This window comes from Podarcis raffonei, chromosome 8 (genome assembly GCF_027172205.1).
Source record: "Podarcis raffonei isolate rPodRaf1 chromosome 8, rPodRaf1.pri, whole genome shotgun sequence".
Taxonomy (NCBI): Eukaryota; Metazoa; Chordata; class Lepidosauria; order Squamata; family Lacertidae; genus Podarcis; species Podarcis raffonei.
Genome location: NC_070609.1, coordinates 84,182,673 through 84,206,769, shown reverse-complemented (window position 1 = coordinate 84,206,769; position 24,097 = coordinate 84,182,673). Strand labels below are relative to the sequence as shown.

The 24,097-nt window shown below is 42.9% G+C and overlaps 1 protein-coding gene across 3 annotated transcripts; it reads right to left on the bottom strand.

Moving 5' to 3' along the window:
- Positions 1-54: 54 nt before the first annotated feature.
- On the bottom strand, positions 55-23,658 carry PPTC7 (protein phosphatase targeting COQ7). 3 transcript variants are annotated; one of them, XM_053401304.1, is made up of 7 exons: positions 23,386-23,658; positions 22,155-22,383; positions 11,850-12,029; positions 9,266-9,464; positions 6,596-6,719; positions 4,514-4,643; positions 55-3,344 (listed from the first exon to the last, which is right to left on the bottom strand). In XM_053401304.1, exons 2-7 carry the CDS (start codon positions 22,354-22,356, stop codon positions 3,286-3,288), a joined length of 894 nt encoding a protein of 297 aa, XP_053257279.1. In that variant the 5' UTR covers positions 22,357-22,383; positions 23,386-23,658; the 3' UTR covers positions 55-3,285. The 3 variants fall into 3 exon arrangements, with proteins under 3 accessions (XP_053257279.1, XP_053257280.1, XP_053257278.1); XM_053401305.1 differs by having other exon boundaries at positions 23,392-23,658; XM_053401303.1 differs by lacking the exon at positions 23,386-23,658 and having other exon boundaries at positions 22,155-23,024.
- Between the last annotated feature and the right edge of the window lie 439 nt (positions 23,659-24,097).

Below are 24,097 nucleotides of genomic sequence, written 5' to 3'. Positions count from 1 at the left end.
GAGTCAGTAGTGGGGATGGTGAGTTAAAAGACCCTGGGCCCAAGCACACATGCATATTGTATAAATACTTTATTTATTAAATATCTTTACAGTTCATTAAAATGTATTTACAGATACTATTCTTGCACAAATTATATACTTCAAACATCCAATTCACATAATTGCCTTTTAGGTAAGCACAGGTAATGATAGTCTCATTTAACAAGAAGGCATCCTCATTATATCAGCTTTGTCAAATAAAAGAAAAAGTCAGTGTCTACATTTAGCCTGGCTTCCCATGGAAAAGCAATCCATTACAAAGAGTAATTCCATTCACAGTGTCTTCATCTTTGCTTGCTTTTACTATGGACAGTTTTGTCTATATCCAATCTGGTCCCAATTTTCAAGGTTTTCCCCACTTGTTGTGGAAATAGCAAATTGAGGGAAAGCCATGGACTCACGTTTCCTTCATTAATATGGGTATTTCACATTAGCCTAGCCCTTCATATCAACAAACTCAGTAACACAATTACAGGCATTCCCGTAAAGCAAGCCCTGCAGCTGCAACTGCATTACTGGGTGAAGCAGGTTGATGCTATGCCAAGTAATTTCTTTCAGATTCTTTATAAAGCAATTCTGCAGGTAAGATCTCTGCAGGCTCCACCCATGCATTTCAGATTTAAGAAAACACAAAATGGAATGTCTTCTCTGTGCCAAACCAAAACATTAAACAAGTTGTTAGGAAACACTACTGCTTTGAGGATTGGTAAATGTTATTTTCACAAGTACATGAGTCCTGCCTTTTTCTTTTGTAAAAGATATTTGTGCGCAAACAGCTTAAGTTCATAGGAAGAAATTAGGTTCAGATATGTTTGAGTGCACATCTTAAAATGGAAAAAAGACAAGCATGTAATAGAAATATTAATTCTTTATAATACAGTATTGCTCTAAAAACAGATGGCAAAAAGCTATAAACTGTACTGGTCTTTGGCGTCTGGAGAGGGGAAGGGGGAACTTAGTATCTGAAAGTTTAAAAACTCAATTTGATCATCATAAAAAACATTGGAAGAGACAAATGGCTTTATACATACTGCTTGACTAAAAACTGTTCTAAGCAAAGCAAGGCCAGCAATCCCAACAGATGTTACAGTTCTGCTACTCAGAACAAGATCCAAGAACAGTGGCAAAAGGCTCCAGGCCATGACCATCTGGGCATAAGAAGCACCTTCTTTTCCACATTTGTTTTAATTGATGGGTCATCCTTTGTAGTTGCAGAAAGGCAGGAAGAGAAAATATGAAGCAGGGAAACTGTCCTGCTCTATGGAGGCACCAAGTCAGGGCCAAGGCCAAAAGGAAGGGCAAGTGGGTGAGGCCAGTCAATCACTAATCAGGGCTTGTTCTAATAAACAATAGCAAATACTGGTGATTAAAAATGCAAAGGAAGTCCAAATGAAAGGATAACTGCTCCTCTAGCAAAGCAGGAAAGAAGTCTGGAACTGCAGCATTAATACATTCCTTCTAGTTGAATATTGATAGTTATAACTTGTTCAGCTAAAGTAGCATAAGGGATTGAAATGATTTGTGCAAAGTTATTTGCCACATTTCTGAATTATAGCACTATGATTTTCTTTATTTCATTTTATTCCACCCTGTATCCATGCTGGGGAAAAAATCATTTTGTTAAGTGGTTAAGGCATTTTGACAAAAAAGAAGAATGTTTTAAGAAAAATCAAGATGCCAATTTCACAAAAAGTAATTTAAACAGCTTCCAAATGATTCTGCCCATTCTCATGGTAAATGAAATGCCTGTTAAAAGTCGGATGCATTGAAATAGTGACATGTACATGGTACATGTCACATAATTATAAATAAAAGCTTGACGTAATTATGCAAATATACAGTACAACCACAAAAAATATTTAAAACAGGCTGAGGTAACCTCAATCTTACAGTTTTAACACAACAAACCTGGCAGTAAAAAAACCCTTTCATCTTAAAAAGGTTGCTTTACTGGCCAAGCTCAGAATCTAAACATCCACATTACCCAACTGCTATATAAAACATGGCTTTTCATTTCTAAGTACTTTTCTACTAGCAAAAAAGTTATGAAAAACTGACCAATATATATCTTTATAGCGATTGGTTTTTACATGAGCTTAAAAAAGGAGGGAGGAGATTGCAGCGACTGAAGAATAAACTAGATTGAGTGGATGTAAATGAAAGGAAATGCTATATTGCAAAATGGCTATTAGATACCTGTAAACATCATTAAAGGTCGTTCTGGAAATCCTGTACACCAAGCTACTAAAATGTAAATGTTGCTCATTCAGCGTTTTGCATGTGTGCAACTTCAATTGCTGTGGGAGCACAAGCAGAAGTACGTACATTGAAACACCATCAAATTCCTCAAACCCAAAAGAGAAGACTATCCACTTTAATGCCTCTATCATTCATAACTACCTATGGCATACAAAGCAAGATCAGCTGATTCGTGCTCAGGCAGCATGCCATTCCAAACTCTCAACACCCTGGCTTCTTCAAACTTTAGTGCAACTGAAATATCTTTAGAAAACCTTTTTCTCCAAAAGAAAGATCCAGCCAGCACAGGGCTCCTTGCAAATAAATGATATGCCAAATTTCCATTTGCATGATAATAGGCACCTTCACACATACACACACCCTCTCTCTTATAGACACAATACTTTTCATGAACTAATCTTGTGTTTCAAATTAGTAACAGACAAAACTCCTGCGTTAAACCATATATATCTTGAGGCTCACTGCACTTGGAAGCCTCCAGAGAATTCATATCGACACAAATCTCAACTATCGTTTTAACAAACTATGCTAGTTACAGAATGATTTGTGACCTCTCAAATTAAAAATGGGCTTTTTTTTCTAACAAAACAATTTTGTTTGTCCTCATGGAGGTTTTCTATCAGTGTCAAACTGCACATCTGAATTATGAATAGCCAATTCTACTTATTTCTTTCAGAGCCATAATCATGATTCATAACCATAATCACACACACCCTCCCCACTATGAAGTAATTACTACTAAAGTTTGAAAAGACAAGCTTCAAGTATTGAAATTCTTCATTGCTGGCAGATGCACCCCAGTGTACTCCAGTAGTGGTTCATGACAGAGACCTCGACTGCGTTTTAAAACAGGCAATGGACGTAACATGTAAGAGCCACTGAGATCAGCTGCAGAGAAAGGCATCCTGCCAGCAGGAAACAGTCCGTGTGAAGTAGGGAACGGCAGGAAACACTCGTCAGTTGTCAAAAGTTTATGCTGTCAGCCAGTCAGTCTGTATATTCAGCTACTATTGAAAGGAGGACGGTGATGTCATCTGGTTTTCCACCTGCAAAGCAAGACATTTACATATTTTCACTGGGAGAAATTGGCCAAGAAACTGGGGAAAGTGGGCACCCTTGCCTGGTTCCCTTCTCAATTCTAATTTCCTCTAAAACCACATTATTTACAATAATTTTAGCTTTTTGTTCTAGATAGATCGCTTTGATACCATTTAAAAAATCCTGACCTATCCCCATGCTCTCTAAATTATGTAACATAAAACTCCAAGAAACATTGTCAAAGGCTTTCTCTGCATCAATAAACATTAACATTGATTTACAGCTCTTCCTTGCTTCTAACTTTTCCAAAATGTCCACAACATTTCTAATGTTGTCTTTCATATGTCTTCCAGGCAGAAATCCTGGAGTATACTCAGATAAAACCTTTAGCCTGTTGGCCAATATATTTGCAAAAATTTTATAATCCACATTGAGTAGGGAGATTGGTCTGTAGTTTTTAACGTTGGATCTATCCTGACCCTGTTTAGGAATCAGAGTAATATAAGCTTGCTTCCAGGTTTCAAAGAAACTGCCATTAAAAGCAGGTCACGAAGCAGAGCAGAGGGCAAGCACTTTCCAGCAAACCCAACACATACGTCTGGCAGACATAGAATCATAGAGGTTCATCTAGTCCAACCCCCTGCAATGCAGGAATCTCAACTAAAGCATCCACGACAGATGGCCATCTAACCTCTGCTTTAAAACCTCCAACGAAGGAGAGTCCACCACCTTCCATATTCCAGATACTCTCAGTACCATAAGTTAAGAGCCAAGAGTTCCAACAGGTGCCCTGTCGCTATCCAGGGAAATCTAAGAGCTGATGCTCTAAATAGAAATGTTTGCGCTTGCCTTCGACATACTTCACTGAATTGTGCTGGAAAATTTAAAAACCCTTCCCCCCCCCAGACTCCAGTATAGCTGGCTTATATGCAGTAGTTATGGAAAATAATCAGGTTTGTTAAGTATGCAAAGTGGCTTGCATGATGAAAACCGAAATTATACAGCAAGTCAGCAGCAAACCTGGGAACAGGTCATCTCACTCTTTGTAAAACACCACCCCAATTACTAGCCAGTCTCTCGTTCTAGTACAAAGTCTTCTTGCCAGTTCAGAATTTGGAATAACTGCTAGCCTGCAGAGTCATTGTTAAGCTTCCCACGAGAAAATGGTAAAACTTACCTCTTACATTCAATCCATTATCACAAGCAAACTGTGCAAAGGGAGACATGTAATTTGGGTCATACGCCAGTTCATGAGCTTGCTCGGCAATACTTCTTGCTGTCTGTTGTATACTTTCGTAATTTGAATTCTGAATCAGTTGTATGAGAGAGAGAATAATGTTATTTTTTTACCAAGGTTACACATTTCATATGCCACAAATAAGTACACATAATAGAAGAATATTGTTTACTCCCTTATTCCAACTTACATATTAGCAGTGGCTAACCCAAAAGGATCTGTTTTGAGTTAAAGACGATTATATTTAAGTATGCCATGTATGGAAATACATCTTCCTACTCTCCACAACAGCACAAGTTTTGGGAAGCTGCACTTGACTTAAAGAGCATATCTGAAGCCCTCTGCTTTCCGTATTTGAGGGTGTTGTTATCTGGGCTGGCTGGAAATCACAGCTTGCCCTTGGCTTCAACTCATCTAACTTTTACACAGTTTTTATCTGACTCCTTACTGCATAGGCAAACGCCAAGAAATAGCTAAACTGTGGGGGAGAAGGGACCAAAACCAAATAAAAGAATTCAAGATTGATTAATAATTTCTTCCCAAATTTGCTTTCCTCAATCTTAATTCCTTTGAAATGCCGAGCTTAATAAGAGAAAGCCATCACTGACGATTTCAACAGAAGTTGCCGTTCTGACTCCATAGGGATTAATGCTGGGAACCCTATCCGTAGGGCATAGTGCAGGAGCCTAATTTAAGGTTGCCTGTGGGTGGCACTCAATACCACATGAACCCACACATCCACAAGGGCAATAGCATGTTATCTCCAGCAAATGCATTCCTAACCCTTCCCATCAGCACCAGAGGACTTAGATAAGCAAAGAAAGCCACTACAAATGGAACAGTATTTTGGGAAAGGAGGAGGAGAAAGAAACAACTTCCCTTGGAGACCCATTTGGCATAGCCTGTCTTCCTTAGCAGATATGGCCAATGGAGGAGACCAAACCCAAACCAGGCTGGGATCAAACAGGCCCTTTGGGGTGCTGGGAGAGTGTGGCTGAAAAGGAAGAGCCTCTTCCACCTCATCAGTCTAACTCAACTAAGGAGATTTCCCCTTTACAGTGGCACCTTGGGTTACAAACTTAATTTGTTCCGGAGATCCATTCTTAACCTGAAACCGTTCTTAACTTGAGGCGCGCTTTTGTTAATGGGGCCTCCTCCTGTTGCCACCGCGCCGTCGGTGCACATTTTCCATTCTCATCCTGGGGCAAATTTTGTAACCCGAGATACCACTGTACTCCAATTTCAAATGAGTCATTTTTAGCAACTACTTTTAGAAGATTTTTGGGAGTGTCTGGGAAGTTCAATATTAAAACATTTTCCGGAATCAAGCTTTCTGAAACATATCCTTTCTGATTAACTGAAATTGCAAAAGGTGGGGAGCACCTTCTAAATAGCCTCCATTTTTTCCTGCTCTCCACCTCTCTTCCCTACTGTCTCCCCAATCCAGATCAAAATATCTGGAGCTGAAGCTCTGAGGCCAGCAGGAGGACGTATGGGAAAGTGGTGGCTGTGTCAGTTCCCCTGTGTCAGTTCCGCTGCGCCTCTCTTCGAGGCTTCCTCTGCCCCCACTGACGTCCTCTTAAGGCTCCAGGGAGGGTCTCATCATGAGCCATGAGGGCTCTCCTGCTCTCTCACCATTTCCATGTTTAAATTAAATGATTTAATTATTTTCCAGTGTCATGCATATACACAATCACGCATAAGTGCAGGACATTGTATTTAACTCTCATGCATTCAAAATTCAGCTTATTGGAGGGGCACTCTGATAATCAGAGTTCCACCATCATCAGAAAGACAGCCAGTCTGTTTCATTTCCTACATAAATGATGTAGCAAGGGGGGATCTGCTACAAAACTAATTAAGCTTAAGCTTCAGGGTCTCTAATCTTGAAGGGGCCCCAGAAGCGATTTTAGTCCACCTTGCTTAAAAACTTTGGGTCAAGTAGACTAACATAATATGCAAATAGTTACATGAACTCGTCTCTTTTTAAACATTTCACCCAACTCTGTGCCTACTGCTTACCTTTAGCTTCTTAAGCTCCTGTAGGATCATGTAGTCAGGCATGTTGTCAAAAAGCCCATCTGTGGCTGTCAGAATGATGTCTCCTAGCTGGACATCAAACGTAGTACTGTCCGCAGCATCTGGGCTGTGAAAACAACGATCACAAATAGCTACATATATTTGAATGGCTCCCAGGTCAGAGTTTATAGAATCATAGAATCATAGAGTTGGAAGAGACCACAAGGGCCATCGAGTCCAACCCCCTGCCAAGCAGGAAACACCATCAGAGCACTCCTGACATATGGTTGTCAAGCCTCTGCTTAAAGACCTCCAAAGAAGGAGACTCCACCACACTCCTTGGCAGCAAATTCCACTGTCAAACAGCTCTTACTGTCAGGAAGTTCTTCCTAATGTTTAGGTGGAATCTTCTTTCTTGTAGTTTGGATCCATTGCTCCGTGTCCGCTTCTCTGGAGCAGCAGAAAACAACCTTTCTCCCTCCTCTATGTGACATCCTTTTATATATTTGAACATGGCTATCATATCACCCCTTAACCTCCTCTTCTCCAGGCTAAACATGCCCAGCTCCCTTAGCCGTTCCTCATAAGGCATCGTTTCCAGGCCTTTGACCATTTTGGTTGCCCTCCTCTGGACACGTTCCAGTTTGTCAGTGTCCTTCTTGAACTGTGGCGCCCAGAACTGGACACAGTACTCCAGGTGAGGTCTGACCAGAGCAGAATACAGTGGCACTATTACTTCCCTTGATCTAGATGCTATACTCCTATTGATGCAGCCCAGAATTGCATTTGGCTGGACATCAAACGTAGTACTGTCCGCAGCATCTGGGCTGTGAAAACAACTATCACAAATAGCTACATATATTTGAATGGCTCCCAGGTCAGAGTTTAGTTTAATCTGTAAAATGGGCAGAACACTACATTCAGCTTACCTGACATAGCTACTGTGATAATGTTTAAGCACTAGTGGGGCAACCCTATTTAGCTGGCTTTGCTTTCTTAAATCACTATTACACAAGCTTTCATTTCACGAGCAAAGTGTTTGCACTGCTGAACAAGCTGCTCATTAGACACAACAGACTGGGACTCTCGTGACAGACAGTTTGAAGAGGTAGAAGGAACCTTACACAGTAGAGCAGCATGGGATAGATCTCATGATCTCTCCCCTGCAATAGTATTTTTGAGTGACTCCTGCTTTGACCTGTAAAGTACCAAAGGCCTTGCTGTGCAGCGCTGGTGGGAAGGGAGTAATCTTGCTTCAAGTCCTTTGCTAAGGTACCCTTTTTAAGCCGCTAGTTCCCATTGAACAGAATGTGCTTTTCCAACACTCCCATCATGGACCTTGGTGTTCTGCCAAATGGGAGTTTTGCTCATTTTGATTGGGCACAGCACACGGCTGGAAGCTTTTAACCGTACTGAAATACAAGCTGCAGTCACATGCTTCCCTCTCTGTTCTTCAAGCATTTGCTACCTCACTGCCCGAGTATGCAAAATTAGCAGATTCCCAATCCAAATCCCAAGAGTGAGAAGGAGGTCCCCAAAATGAACAGGACAGCATGACAGCATTTGCATGCTGGGCGAACACAGAGCTATTTTGGACACTAGTGAATGCACTCAGCGGGACAAGGCTTTTTCCACATCTCCATTCGAATCCTGCTGCAAGTGCAGAGCAGCCACAAAGAACAAACTTTTAGCACCCATTCCAGGAATTCAACTTGGAAGAGCAGCTTGATTCACTCTTAAGCCAAATTCACTCTTATAGCCAAAAAAATATTTCCAACGGCAAGACATAAAACAGTAGTATTCCTTGGCAAACAAGTCAGGAGGAGGGAAATTTTAAAATGTGGCAATTGAGGCCCTGGCAAATGTGGCCACACATGAAAGTCAAACTGACCAAGGGAGAGAGACGGTGGAAGAAGATTGGAAGAAATTTAAATTTTATCTTAAAAATTGTTGTAAAATTAGTGAGTGTTAAAATGTCATGGGTAAAGCATAGCAGATTTGCAGAGATAAATGATTGGACAAGAGGAAAGAAAAGGGTTAAAGAAAGGAATTTTTAAGTAATCTAGATCAGGGGTTGCTGAAAAAGTTTAAAATAGGGATGCAGAAAAGGGAGGCACGGGGAAGTCGTTGAAATTGGGTACATGAAAAAATTCATGAAATTATACATGTTTTTATGTTTGTTTGTTTGTGTTTGTTGTTCGTATTGTCTTATAATGTATGTTGAAAAGCCAATAAAAATTTTATAAAAAAAAGAAAAAAGAAAGTCAAACTGCAGCAGGGATCTGGAGGCATAAAAGGAACCTAACACCACACGCTAACCATCTTTATGCCAAAGCTCTGTTTTGTAAAGTGGAGTTTTGTAACATGCAACTATCAGAGAGATGAGGAATACTCCATACATAACCCTTGCACAGCCTCATGCAAAGAGGAGATATCTTTGCCTCTTATAACCACTGTAATGAGTGAAGCCAGGCTAGTGAGAGAAAAGCCCCTTTAGGGCAACCATAAAACCCCTGAGCAGAAAAAGAGCTGCTCCTTTGTTTGGAAAAAGGGAGTTACACATTCTGGGACATGGGGTGTGAGCACAGCTTCCCCTCACAATTCACTGGGGATGCACCCAACATAATCGTTTTGGGGAATTTTGATCTGATCACTCACACTTAAAAATCTCACCTGTCACTGAAGACGACCCCTTCAGCTTCAGGTGGTGCTATTGACAGCTGGAACGGAGTGTTGAAGTAGTGCTGTTGTTCATCAGATCGGTGTACTACTTCTCCACCTCTGACTACCAAAAAGCCTGAGTCCCCCAAGTTTGCTGTATGTAAACGATGACTTGTCCGATCCAGAACTACAATGCAAGCTGTGCTGCTCCCTGGAAATAAAATTAAATATTTTTTAGATAATGACATATAAATGCAGCTGCTTTTACTTTAAGTGGGGTCCACAGACTGCAGCAAAGACAAGAACTTGAGAGAGATAAACTACATGGAAATGAGCTGCACAGAATTTCTATTGTTTTCCAACTACTGTGAGAAGCTATTTCTAATTAGCAGGCACAGACTTCCAGTGCTGTTCTCTTGGTAAGTCAACACAGCTCTTCTTAAAGGTAGCACATCAGACCTCTAAAAGCAATGCCACCATTATTCTGAAACTTAATAAGCAGCTATTTGGATTCTTACCAACTCTAAGTACTTTCTTCAACCAAGATTTGTGGAGGTAGACATGTAACATGCATTCATTTAAGCAGACCCCCAAAGAAGTGCTGAGGAGGTTGGACAGCAGTTAGCAGCGCTAGGCAAACATGTACTCTACTATCTCATCACTGGTCCATTGAATACATGTGAGCAACTGAAGCATTGGCTCTTATATTTGCATTCCTAACAAGGAATGCTTAAAAAAGCATTCAAGATAAGGGGGAAATTTACAGTAGTTAAAAGAAACAAGAAAATCTAGAAGTGTTGGATAAGGAGTCAAGCGGGTCAGAAATGCACTGCAACTAGAAATTCAAGTGCCAAACATGGAGCTCATATGCTCTTGTGAACTGAGAAGGTCAAGATGAATGGGACAGGCACTCACAGCACGAGGCCACCTTGGCAACATTCAGTTAAGTCAGGACTTTTCCACAAAACTAGTCATGATGTAAGTTGAAATTAGAGCTCATTTAAGCAGTTCCAGCAACGTCTGAACTGAAGGGAAAATGCTGCAGCCAATGCCTGTTCTTTAGGTGTGTAATGAAAAAGGGATGACTCTTCCTGAGCTCAGCAGAGGCTAGCTAAATATAGCTTACATACTTACAGAGACCTCTTGGCAGAGCAGCTGAGGTCAGGTGAGAAGCATGTGCGGTGCGAAAAGTAACTTGCACTAAGTGTGCTAAAGGTTGTCCGTTTCCATTAGCGTGGCTCAACACAGCAAAATCCTGCTCCTTCAAGACCCCCAACACCACTCCCTCTAACATCAAACTCACCCCCTTAAGTGCTCACAGGGCTGTGGGTGGAAATGGGGCTATTGAGGAACAAGAAAGAGGTGTCAGCATGCCATAGGGATCTTCAAGGTACACAGAAGTACGAATAATCTTTAGGAGAAACTACCTATGGGGAAACAGCCCCCCCCAAAAAAAACTGCTGAAAAAGGACTGGGTATGCTCAGTGATCACAGTGTCTTGGGGGGCAAGAGTGGAGAGTGGGGTCATTGGGTTATCTGGAAGACCTGGCTGATTGGCTGGCAGGAACAGTGAACTGGCACATTCCACACTGCAATGTTCTGTTGCGAGACCCACTTGCTTTCATGACTTCAAGAGAGTGGCATGAACGTAAAATGTAAACAGCAATTTTATTTTTTAACTTATATATGTAAAAAAATATTTATAGACCGCAATCTCAAAAAATAATATCAAAGCAGCTGATAATAAAATAGAATAAAAACATGAAAAGTTAAAAATAGACATGAATTAACCATTGTGGAAATATGTGTTCTTAATTGCCTCCTTAAGCCTGGAGAAATAGAAAAGTTTTCAGCAGGTGTTTAAAGTTAAAGCACATAGTGCAAATACCCACCACTAGACTTCTCCTAAACTGACACCCAGCTGGAATGTATTCCCAGTGGGGAAGTTAAATCTGAAACCAATAATGGCAACTCCATATTGCTTTTAGACAACCAAAAATAAGAGGTAGGAGCAACAAAGTACAAGGGATGCATCATCCTGCAAAAAGGGGGGCTCAGATTCAAAGGAGAAGCAATGGGCCTTCAAACTGAAAGCGTTTGCAGTTTATTTTCCTAAATAAACATATCTGCCTGCATCAGCAACCAGTTCTGAAAGAGGAGGAATGTCATCAAATTATTTTTGTTTGCTTGCTTATTTAATGTGGTACCAAACCATGGTCACTTCCCCTTTGTGGCCAAGAGCCACCTTTTATTTCGGAAGCATTTGTCGGAAGACGGCATGTGTCAAAGATAATTTGTGAGAGTCTTACAAGACAGCTTGCCTTGGCCGGGGTACCCAATGTGATGCCCTCCGCTTGTTCTTGTACTACCACTCTCATAATCCCTGAGAATTGGATATGCTGGTTGGGGCTGATGGAAACTGTAGTCCAATAACATCTGGAGGGTCACTGGTTCCCCACTCCTGGGGAGTTCCTGTCAGGAGGTGATAACTGAAGAACTCCCCAGCTTAACTACTGGACAGCACTATAGGTATGGCTGGCTAAGAATACACCCCAGTGGACTGATGTGAGAAAGAGGAGAAACCGTTTATGCTTACCAAGCAAAGGTACTTTGTTCTGCAGCAGCTCACAGTAGCTCGTGGTGAGAATCCCCACAGGATTGCTTGGTATAAACCGTCCTTCCTTGACCAAGCGTTCACAAGTGCGCATGAGAGTCCCTGAGAACTGAGAAGGGTCAACACCATAGTCCCGCCAGCCTCCAACACCATCTGCAACCCCTAAGAAAGAATATATATACACGTATTATGAATACATTCCTCAGCATTAATGAAGATGAAATTTACATTAAACATGCAAAGCTGGTGAGGTTTAAATATTCTCCATATCTGCTAATATTTCTAAAGAAGACTTTCTAAACTAATCACTTTCCTAATTCAATATGCCATGCAGAAAGCACAGAGGTATATAATCACTTCTGATTGCTGAAAGCCCAAAATAAGGCCTTATTATGCAACTAGCTTAAGACAGACAGGGGAGGGGGAAGTTATGCAGAAGTCAACAGGACCAAGTACAGTCACCTTTACTTCCTTTCTGGTATTATTCAGGAGTACCGGTAGTTTCTTCATCTCTAAATGGGCCCACATTCTCATGTGAAGCAGCACCCTAGAGTTGCATAACGGAACTGTGATCCTGGCAGTTTTAACCAAAAGTGATTGTGCCCCTTTGGATGCATTAAGAAACTCAGGGCATAGATAGGATTACCTCTGAACAGAATCAATTATGAGCTGGTGGTCACCTATATTTCTTGAAGATAAGCACCTCACCTCATCTTAACCAGTTTCAGCACCAAAATGTAATCAAAAGGGGCTGCAGTGCTATAGTTTTAGTCATGAATTCACACGCACATTTCAACTTCAGCTGATTTTGAGCTTGAGGAGATGGCTAACTATATTTGAGATATCAAACATGCTCTGGCTTCACCTCAGATCGTATAAATCTTTCACCTTTTTTATAAACATGCGCCAGCCACGTAACCATGAACATACGCAGGAGAGCAGAATGGTGCATTTCTACACATTTACCAGGAGAAAGTGGTCGGCTGATAAGCTAGTACAGCTGTAGGCTCCCAGAATGGCTAGATAGTGTGGAGCCCATTTCTCTCAAACATTGCTATCCAACACCATCAAGACAGGCATCAAGATCAAGAATGACCCTTTGCCGAAAACTTTCTGCAGCAGTTCTGCAGTTGCAGAAGGGTTTGAAGGGTAAAGTAATAAGAGGCAAAGTCGTTTAGCAAAAGCAAACTCCTGAGAATTTTGCCATGGTCAAATATGAGTAAGAAATATTTTCAGGGGTATTGCTGAGTATCTACAGCCTCTACACACACACACACACACAACACTCTCTCTAAGAACGTTCAACTTATTTGGTTCAGAAACTCTTCAGGCCTGCTAATGTCAACATTTGGTATTTTATGGAATGCATGAAGCTCATGTTAAATGATTCAGGATGCAGTGTGAGTCACTGTCTCAACTATCAGGGAGTGAGTCAAAGGAAGATAAATCTGCTAAACAAAATCACAGAATTGAAGGGTTGGGACGGCTCCCGAGGGTCACCTAGTCCAACCCCCTGCAATGTAGCAATCTTTTTACCCAATGTGTGGTATGAACCTATGACTCTGAGATTAAGAGTCTCATGCTCTACCTACTGAGCTATCTCTGCTCCCCAAGGCTGCAAGCCTCTATCCTAGAATTGAAAACACATGAATAAAAATGTGCTAATCTGTAAAATGTCCTTCACTTAGGATGCCAGCTGAACTGGAGATGGAGGGTTTACAGCTGACCTTGGCATGAACTATGTAATCTGTCGGCATGTTACCGCCAGACTCTGAACAGACTATCAGCATTAATCAGATTTCTCCCCAAAATAGTCCATAACCTTTTAGAACCATTTTTAAAGGATTTGTATTTTTTAAAAAACACACACCCAAACAATGCAATACCAGAAGGCAAGCATTATGACCACCCTCCTCTTGTAACACCACAAGTAGTACAAAGCACAACTTGGATACCATAACCCTGAATACCAAAGAACACCCTTCCTTTCTTCTTTAGGAAATGCACATGAATCCTCTAAACCACTGGTTCCCAATTAGCAAAGTATTGGCAATGACTGTTTGGAGTCATGCACGACCACGCGTGTGCACTTTGCTGCACACCCAGAAGTGGTAGAAAAAGTGGGCGAAACGGCGGGCTTATATGTGCTCCACCATTGTACACACATGACCTGGAACGCAACCCCCACAGAAATCAGGGGTTGCCTATACTACACCCTGTTTTTAAAAAACAAGCCATGGCCCCTCTGCTTTTGAAAATGTTGGTATCTCTATGGTAGTTTTTATGTGAATGGTGCCACAGACTTCCTGGGTCAGTTATGATGGCCTCTTGGAGTCCACAGACCACCATTTGGGAACCACTGCTCTAAGCAATATGTTAAAAGTTAATATTAGATTAACCATTTGATTTCTCTATCAGTGGTTTAAAAAAATCACAGTCCCCATCTGATTAATTGATTTGGGGTGGGGATCAGGAATTTTCTTATATGCCTACATTAGATATGAAAGGGTCATTTGACAGAACGTGGGCAAGTCCAAAAATATGCAGTCATCCACTCAGCAGCTGGGCCCATAACCAAAGATGTTGGATATTTGCAGTTTAGTAGCGCTGCAGAGAGCTTGGTGGGGAGACCATGCATTTAAAAAGGGACTCAAAAATAACTTAAACAAGGCTTTAATAACAAAAACAAAAACTCCTTATACACTAAATACATCAACAACAAACCAGACCCAACCACCAACCCACCCCCCAGGGTAATGGGAGAGCTAGGTGCTGCTCCTTATATACTATACCCAATTGCTGACACAGTTTGATTAACACAACTCAGCAGCACCTGCTATGTTTCACAGCTGTAAGACCGGGTCTTGTTATTTGCCCTGGCCCTGGCCCTTAAAGACATACACAATTTGTGAAATAATAATGAACCTTCACATTTTAAAGTGACACATTGCAGGTCTTGCAGCTTAAACACAATGGGATGCCTTTGTGGTACCTGATTGGTACCCTACCTGATTGGTAAGGCATACAAGAAGCAGAAACACACAACTACAAGTAAATTGAAAGTGTGCCTGTGCATAAGCCTCTGGAGATTGCAATCGTGCCAGCACATTAGCTAAAGAAAACATATTTAAGCAACCTTGTATGTATGCCTTGCGGTTGCCTCATCAACTTCCCCTTCCTCTAAATGCTGCTTAACATTTGATCAGTCTTCCCACAACGTCTGGACAAGCATCCTAGAATTCCATCACCCCCAGACTCCTCAGTTCTGAAACCCAGCAAGTCACTCTCAGCATCAAATCAGAAAGTGTTGAACACCGTATTCTGCAGAGACAGCTGGGAGACCAGGAATCCCAACCTGCACTCTTTACAGATCACCAACTCAGCCACAACACGCTGTAAAAGAAGTGCCTTCATGCATGTACAAAAAGGCAACTCCTACTTCCCCAACTGTTCAAGTCTTCTATAACTTCCCATGTTCAAGGTCAACCCTGAGGCCTGTACTTTGTTACATTGGAAATATTAAGTTATGTTACTGTAATTTTGCTTGTTTACCTTATGATAAAATTGTTCAGTTGTTTATTGGTTTTGTTTATATGATTTTGTAATTTTTGTAAATTATTTTTAATAATAATATTTTTCTCCTGTTTACTTTTATGAATTTGGTTCCTGCTCTGGGATTGATGACATTCAATGAAAAGCATTGTAACTAATTAATTAATACAATAAAGTTCTCTTTGGATATCATAGAAAAGAGACTTACATCTGTTCCTGTTTTCAGAACTGGGCATAAAAGGGGATTTGGGGGTTGGGTAGGGCCAAGATGTTTAGTTTACAGTTAAAGATCAATTTAAAAAACTTTTGATCAACTAAATGATTCACCTGATTTAAAAATTAAAGACCTGCTTCATGGTTAACTGTTAAGTATTGGAGGAAGGAAAAAACCTACAGAGGGCAAACTCCATCTTAAAAGAGGCATTCCAGCTCCTTCTCTCTTATGTAGGAAAGAACATGTCTTATCACAGATTATGCCTGTGCATCTAAAAACAAAGCATACTTATGTCAGAACTCTTCATTTTACACTTAGGCAAATTCAGTCCATTAATCAACTAAGATTTCTGTAATTGGGCAACAGACCTAGCTTTATTCACTGTGTTGAAATCACCAGCAGTAGCATCATTTCATCAGAACTAACCAAGGACAGTTCCACAGGAACAGTGTCCATATAAATTCCCTGGCTGTATCAATATATTTTCCCTCTTGCACTAAAAAACTAGTTTGATTAAAAACTAATGGAAACTCATGGCCATAAAAAAATTCTCAAATATCTGAAGCATGGGATTTAAAAACTGGACATGGCTGGATAAGTTAACCCTATTTATTTCATAAAATCTATACACCATTTGATTGTAAAAAAGAGAAAGAAATCCCTCAAGGCAGTTTACAAATTTTAGTTTATTTGTATATCACTGAACATACTAAATTAACCTTTGATTCTGTTAGTCTGTTCTTTACCGTAACTCTTTAACCATTCTGATTCTCTGCTTCCTTGGTGAGGGCAGAAAGACATCCTCTCATCAGCATTGGGAAGCAGTACAGTTACACAGTTCTTCTGACTATATGGAGGACAGTCCCCAGAGTTACTGCCTGGTTACATGCTGTGCATGCATCACTTACAGATACTCAAGGCAAGCAAGCACAAAATCAAATGGTAGTTGAGGTAGCAGTGAACTTCTTTGTAGGCTATAGGGGAGGGCAGGTGTATGCTGTGCTGGCAGCAAGCGGGGCATTTCTGGTACAACCACTTATTCAAACTCCAGAGGATCAGATCCAAGTTTTACTTTCCCACTTGCACAAACTATTCTAAAGGATGCAGTTTTATTTTGGCCAGTAACAAACCACACCTTTGGCCAAAAACAGTTACAAGCATTCCTTCACCTGTCAGTGATCAGAGACCAAAACACCTGTGTGCTGCCCTCCACACCAACTAAAGACATTTGCTTGTAAGTGTTAAATCTTAAGATACTAGAAAACCTGGCCATGCCAAAAGCATTTTTTTTTACTAAAAATGCAAGTAATATTGCAAAATGCCCACTGCCTGCATTCTTCCCTCCTGAAGTGGCCACCTTGGGATATTCTGCATTAGTTCCTTGTGTGTGCCTTTCTTTACTCTGTCTACCCATCCAGCATTCTCAGAGCAGAATAATTATGCAATAGCATGGTTCAAATGAGATCCCTGGATGCAAGCCTCTTTTTATGCTAACAAAATAATCCCTTAGCTCATCACCTGCCATTTTCACAGACTGTCCTTCAGCCTAAACTGGGCTTACACTGGTGAATATTTTTTCCCACTAAGCAGAGTTGTTTTGATTATGCTTTGGAGGAGCTGTCTTTCCAAGGAGGAGATTTGAGTTATAAGAAGAATTAAGACTGATACATGCTTTGAGGTGGGATGAAGTTAATAAGAACCTCAGCATCATTCATACTGAGAGACTGACAGAACAATTTCAATCCCTGTTTTGGATGGGGCAGGGGAGCTCTGCTGGTGAACAACATCCCAATGCACAAGCCTAAAAGGTGGGTGGGTGGAAGTTACTGCTAGCAGTATCCCTGCCAGCAATAGCCAAAACAGTATGTTGTGGGGGTGCAGCTGGGCCAACACAGGATCAGCTGACCCTCCTGCCATCCACAAGATGGCAAAGTCTGCTTTGCTATGTCAGCTTGAGGGCTGATGCAGCAAAACTGCATTTTTCCCACCCCCCACCTTTCCAGTGCAAGGAGCAAGGCTGTGGATGCAGCAATGGTTATCTATCTACCAGGAGCTTGGAATGCTCCTGAGCCTGCAGTCCTATACTCAGTTACTTGGGAGTAAGCGCCGTTTAGTTTAATGAGGCTTGCTTCTGAGTAGCTATGACTGCAAACTTGACTGCAAGATAGAACAAGCTTGTTTTCCCCTGCTCCGGAGGGTAGTTACAAGAAAGGAGATTCTGACCAAACATCAGGAAGCCCTTTCTGATGGCAAGAGCAGTTTGATAGGGGAATACACTCCCACAAGAGGTGGTGGACTCCACCTTGGTGTCACGGACTGGCTGGATGCCGAGGAGTGGTGGGAAGTACAGGCTGGGGAAACCCAAAGGGTATCCCCAGGGAAAGAAGGCTCAGAGACAGGGAAGTGGTGGTGGGACAACAATGAGCGGACAGAGGGAGAAGAAGGTGCAGACTGGGAGAAGGAAGAGGAAGCAGAAGAGGTAACAGGCCCTCCCACTGAAGCCAGCTACCCTCCCCCTTATCTCCTAGAATATTCAGAGAAATGAAACATGCAGGGCAGAGATTGGTTGTGTCTAGTTTGCAACTGCTTGGGAAAGACCCTGGAAAAAAGGAGCCTTAGAAAGTGATGGGAAGATGGAGGCCTGTAGTCCTCACAGCTGCCTCATTGGGGCAAGACTTAGTGGTCAGTTGCTGGGATCACTAGGCCTGTGCTGTTTTGAATCCTTTGAATAAAAAGTTAACTCCAATAACAGTGTCTTTTATTGCTGACCTACGCTTGGAGATTTTTAAGCAGAGGTTGGCAGACCATCTGTATTGAGATTCCTGTATTGTGTGGGGTTGGGCTAGATGATCCTAACTCTACAATTCTATGATCTTCCAAGAAATATTTGAAATGTCTTTGATTTCATATTTATCTATTGCTTTTCAACAGTACTGTTTTGGTGCTTATTAAAATGATTAAACGGTTTGGAATGCCATCTCTCATAAAACGCCCAGCCTAGGATTTGTCAACAGTATAAGAGCCAAAAAGGAAAACCCAAGCAGTGTGTGCCTGTCTGTACGCTGTTAACTTTGGCCAAATTGCACAGAAACCCAGGACCTGGTGTTCTGACAAACCTGCAAGTCTCTAGTTTCAGTATTTTATTTTTTTAAAAAGCCCACACATTTTCCTTGTGGTTGCAGAAAACAGCTTGGAAACACAGGAATCTACAGAAAGCTTCCTGTAATCCTCGCTTCAATCTCCCAAGCCCTTTCCTCATTCTAGCAACGTACTCCTTACAAAGTATCTATGACAATCTAATTGAAGAAAAAACTATCCAAATTATCTCCATATATGTAAACATGCTTGATGCATTCTCAGTGTGGCCTTTGCTTCATTGTAAACTGCTCTCGACTAATGTCCCAAACAAGGTGCTAAGGAAAAGAATAAGGAGGACCCTTCAACTTCTGCAACAAAATCACGTTTCATGCTCTTTTTACGTAAGCCTTTCAGAGTTAAAATTTTCATCACCACAGACCCTGATCTCTCCTGAATTCCTATGGAGGATTTTTTACAATAACTGCCATGAAAGGAAAGCTAGCAAAGCAGCTACAGGTGAAAGGCCAGAACATGTACAATCACCAACAGCTGGCACCAAACCTTCTTACTTCAGGTAGCCAAGGCACTGGTTTCTGCAGGAAGTCGCCATGTAGCTCCAGAACATATTAGCGTTTATAAAGATAGCGTATTGCAAGTGTTCAAAGCACTTCTTCACAACTTCTCTATTAATGTAGGAATTTCAGCAGAGTGTCAACTGCTGACAACCTCTTCCCTTTTACAAGAAAGGCCATTATTACCTTTCCCACAATGCAGGAGAGTACCTGAAGCTGGGCAAATATTTTGCCTTAATCCACATGCTAAGATGGTACAATAGGTGAGATTTGAACTGAGGGCTTCCTGGCTCACAGTGCAGTACTATGAATGCCTTTCTTAGAATTAAGCCCCCTTGATTGCAACAGTGCACAGGACAGCAGCAGTAACCACTGAGCTGCAAAGGATGTGGCGATTGGTCATAATAGCTCCATTATCAGATGCAGTATGTCTCTGAATACCAACCGCTGGGAATCATAAGCAGAAAGAGACAGGTCTTTGGTCTGATTCAGCAGGGCTGCTCTTCAGATCTAGTAATTGCACAACAGAAAAAGGCCATGTGTAGGGGTGTGTTTTTTTTAACTGTGGTCAAACAGGGACTTGGAAGTTGGGCAGATTCCAAGTGCTCTTGCAATTTTTTTTCCACTGGATGGGAGCAGCTCATGTGGCTACTCCACACCCACACCCAGCCCACAAAGACTCTCAAAACTGAAGGCAGAGATCTTCTTGGCATGCTTATATCCGCAAATGAGTAATATATAAAGCTAACCTGGACTGAATGAAAAGTGAAACACATTTAAAACTCATTCTTTGGCTAAAAACATTCTACACCGTTATTTATATTAAAAAATCTAATTGTGCCAAGCTCATCTGCATTTTATAGGTTGTATAAAATTAATTAAGATAATCCAGAACAGTGAAGCTGCATAAGTGTCTGAAGACATTTGAAATTTAGAACAAAAGATGCAGGCAGAGCACAGGACACCAAGTAGCAAAGCTAACATGGTTACCAAACATGCAGGGAAAGAAGCGCAAACAGAGGGAAAGAAGGGCAAAATATCCAATTATATAGGCTAATAAAAGTATCATTTAAAAAAAAATTAAATGGAGAACTAAGAACAAAAAGAGAATTTTATTTCATCCACTGTGGATTGGGCTAAGGAACCAATAGAAAAATGACAGCAAGAGGTTAATCTTTGTCACCAGCAAGCCTGAGTTCACCTATAGCTCCTTCTCCAGGAAAAAGCCTGGAACCTGTGTATTTTCATGGGCCAGAAGAGATGGAACACAGAGAGCGCACACTGTAAGCTGCTTTAGGAGTCAGTCTTAACTGACTGAAGAGGGCATAAACACCTAAATCAAAATTAAGAGGGGGGGGGGCTGTTAGAACAGTCATCCAAAGAATACTAAGCCACAAAAATCACTTTCTGAAGAATTAGGAAAAAATTACAGTGGAGAGAACTACATATGACACCTTGAACTCTTTGGGGGAAAAGTGGGATATAAATGTAATACATAAAATAAAATCTGCTTGGTGTAACAGTAATAAAGTACAGGAAACAAAGTATTTAAAAATGAAAATAATAAGGATTTAATCCCTGCATCACTTCAGTGACACTACAAGGCTGCTTACATAGGACTACTGCAACATAAGGACATAACATCATCAAACCCTGCCATACAATTCACTGTAATCCAACCAAAATAAGGGCCAGAGGAAAAAATGCCCAGCTATACTATTAAAGAGCAATGCAGAACCAAGGAGACTCCAATCAGTCTTTCATTTGATAGAAATCCATCACTCACTCACTTTCCATTCACAGTGTAAGTAATTCTACTGACATAAAGGAAGAACTCTACTGACCTTCCCTTCAACATGGATCATATGCTAGATAAGACACTTGAACAGCCAAACTGCATTGTGGGTTATGGCCTAAGAACAAAGATGAACTGCGCTGCATGACCAAGGTTGATATATTTTTCTTTGTCCTCCATATCCAGAACTACAGCATGGGCATCTGACAAGATTCTTTTAAATGTACTATTCAAAACATTGTTTCAAAGCCAACTAACATTTAAAAAAAAATAAATCACTCATTACAACAGCTAAGAAGCTACCATGGCAACACCAAGTTTCACTAACATAATATGTTTAGACACAAGAGCAATCTTCAACTCTAAATAAACTATGCACTAAGGAGTGTTTAGCAATCTACATTCATGTTGCTGCTGCTCAGCAAGCAAAGGGGCTTTTGAGAAGCCACATCCCCCACAAAGGGCCTGCACTCAGGAGATTTCCCCCTTTTGCTCCTGTGACATCTGACACAGCACAGCTGCACTGCACTGAAGATCTGCAGGGAGCTCTGAAACCACAGGAAAGTGGGTGTGGGGAGTGAAGCTTGACATCTGAAACCGCTTTCAATGTCACTTTGCTTTTCACCTGACAAGGACACAAGGTGTGCTAAAGGCAGGAAGTGTTTGCTTCCAGCAGCTTGTTTCATTTGCAGGGTTAGAAGGGGGGAGGGACACCTTAAGAGTTTAAGTTCAAGCTATTTAAAAAGATGGGGAAACCTAAAATGCTTTTTTAAAAAACGTAGCAGCCACCTTGGAACTGCAGGGGAGCTATTAGGGACAGGTCCTGATGAGCAAAGAAACAAACCAACCCACACAGGAACTTAGACTGGGCAAGATCAGTTCTGGAGCCCCCCACAATCATGGAGTCTACTTCACTGTCTCCCTGGCACACTTTGCTCTCAGACAGCAGCCTGCAGATATGCAATTATAAGGCCTTTTCAAATACTACCCAGGGGTGCTATTTTAGAACATTCAAACATGAGGAGGAAGACAGGCAAGTCAGACAAACACAAAGACCGGCCTCAGACATCACTCACCTAGAACATCTGCAGATCGGTGCCGGGCCACAAAGCAGGCGTCATCTCCGTAGCACATGCCTTTCTTCAAGATGCCCTTGCGGAAGTCCTTGCCAAAGCCACAGCTGGCAGTCACCAGGCTGTAATCTCGAGAGTCTGTTTGAGAAAGGCCACCTAGGACTGCCCGGGCTACCAGTCTGCCATAGGAGAGGACTGAGAACATGGTGTGGGGAGCCCAGCAGCCGACCGCCTGCAAGGAGGGAAACCGTGGGCAGATGTGCCACCGGAGCCAACGTAGTCCGCTCTGAACTAGGGCCACCCCAAGACCCAGGGTTCCCAGTGGGGACCCCTCCAAAAGTGGGGGGCCCTTGTTTGAACTCTTCTCTAACAAAAGGTTATTTCAACCTTGAAATAGAGCCCTTTCCTTTTCGTGTGTGTGTGTGTATATATATATTTATGTGTGTGTGTAGATAGATATTGATATAGATGTTCTATACCTATATTCAGTCTCCTGGAGACTTCCTTATCCACCACTTTTACCCACCCTTTCCAAAAAGAAAACTCAGCTCTTAGGTCTCTCTCTGGAAGAGGCCTGTATACTAACTACATTACCTATCCTTCCCACCCAAATGAGAGATAAAAGACAGAAGCAATGCCTTAAGTTTCAAGGCGGCTCCAAGCTGAGGCAGGTTTTTCCTTCCTGTGAGCACGCTTAGGTCCCCGTGACCTGCGTTCCTCCTAAACAGGACCCCTTCTCCCCCTGCTGCACATTTCCCGAGGCCCTCCAAGTGCGTCAAAGTTCACCGGCGGGAGTTCCAGCTCCTCCTCGGAATAAGGCCCTAGCCTAAAGGCCAGGGGTCAAGGACCCCACCCCCTGCCCCTCCTCCTCCCCCCCACGAGGCTCGCTTCAGATCTACAATAAAAGACGCCCCCCACTGAAAGGAGCCCCTCTTCAGAGCGAGGGTTCACAGCCCAGAATGGGGCTCTGAGGTGGGGGCGCTCAGCCCCCCCTCCCCGAAAAGAGACTGCTTCGATTCCCGCCAATTTCTCCTCAGTTAAGGGCCTCCCTTCCGACGAGGGAGGGGCCCCCTCCTCCTCCTCGAGGCCCCCCCTGAGGGAGGGGGGTGCCCGGCGCCCCTCAGAGCGACGACCCCCGTTCCCAGCCCCTCTTTCTCTTCAGGAAGCGACTCTCAGCTGCGCCCAAAAATGACAGAAAGAAGTGCCGGCCTCCCCTCCCGGGAGGGCCCTGAACCCCCACCTCAGGCTGAGGCGCCTGGGCGCGAGGCGGCCCCTGAGGTCGGGGGCTGGGCTCTGCCCACAGCCGCTCTTGGCCTCCCTTCTTCTTCCTCAGTCGCCGCTTCCCCTTGCCCTTCTCTTTCTCCTCGTCCGTTCCCCCTTCACAGCCGGCGGCGTGTCTCCCGCGTCCGGCAGCCGGGCTCTGCAGCCGCCATCTTCCGCCCCGTCGCGTGCTTCGGGCCCGCGTTCCGCCGGCGGCTCCTCAAGGAGAGAGAAAGGGAGGGAGGGAGGCAGGGAAGGGGAGGGAGACGCGCGAGGTCAGCCCCGCCTCTTCGCCGGCGAGGAGAAAGAGAGGAGGGGCGGAGGGGGGGAAACCCCTCTGAGCTCCCTCACATCCGGGCCTCCGGCGCCAGCCCAGCCCCGCGATTGGCTGCGCGGCTTGCCCTCATTTGCATAGCCCTCCGTTCGCCGCTCGTGAAGGTCAGCTGCGCGCAAGTGCGCTTGCGCGGGAGGGAGGGGGACGGACGTTGTGGCGTCCTACCGTTCGGAGCCTGGACTGCGACTCCCGGCATGCAGCGCGCTCCCCCAAGGCGGTTGTTCTGGTGCTCTCTGGCCGGCGCCGGGCGAGCGCGGCATTGCCGGGAATTGTAGTTCTTGGCCCTACAAGACCATGTGCGGCTCTTCCTAGGTAGTTTCCCTTCCCGCCCGCTCTCTTGCAGAAGCAAAAG

What these genes read in the sequence shown, in the direction of transcription:
- PPTC7 (XM_053401304.1), bottom strand. Translation starts at nt 22,356, where the DNA reads ATGTTCTCAGTCCTCTCCTATGGCAGACTGGTAGCCCGGGCAGTCCTA. An exon ending in CCGATCTGCAGATGTTCTAG is followed by an intron (nt 12,030 to 22,154) that starts GTGAGTGATGTC and finishes ATTCTTTCTTAG; the next exon opens with GGGTTGCAGATGGTGTTGGA. An exon ending in AGGAGCTTAAGAAGCTAAAG is followed by an intron (nt 4,644 to 6,595) that starts GTAAGCAGTAGG and finishes CAACTGATTCAG; the next exon opens with AATTCAAATTACGAAAGTAT.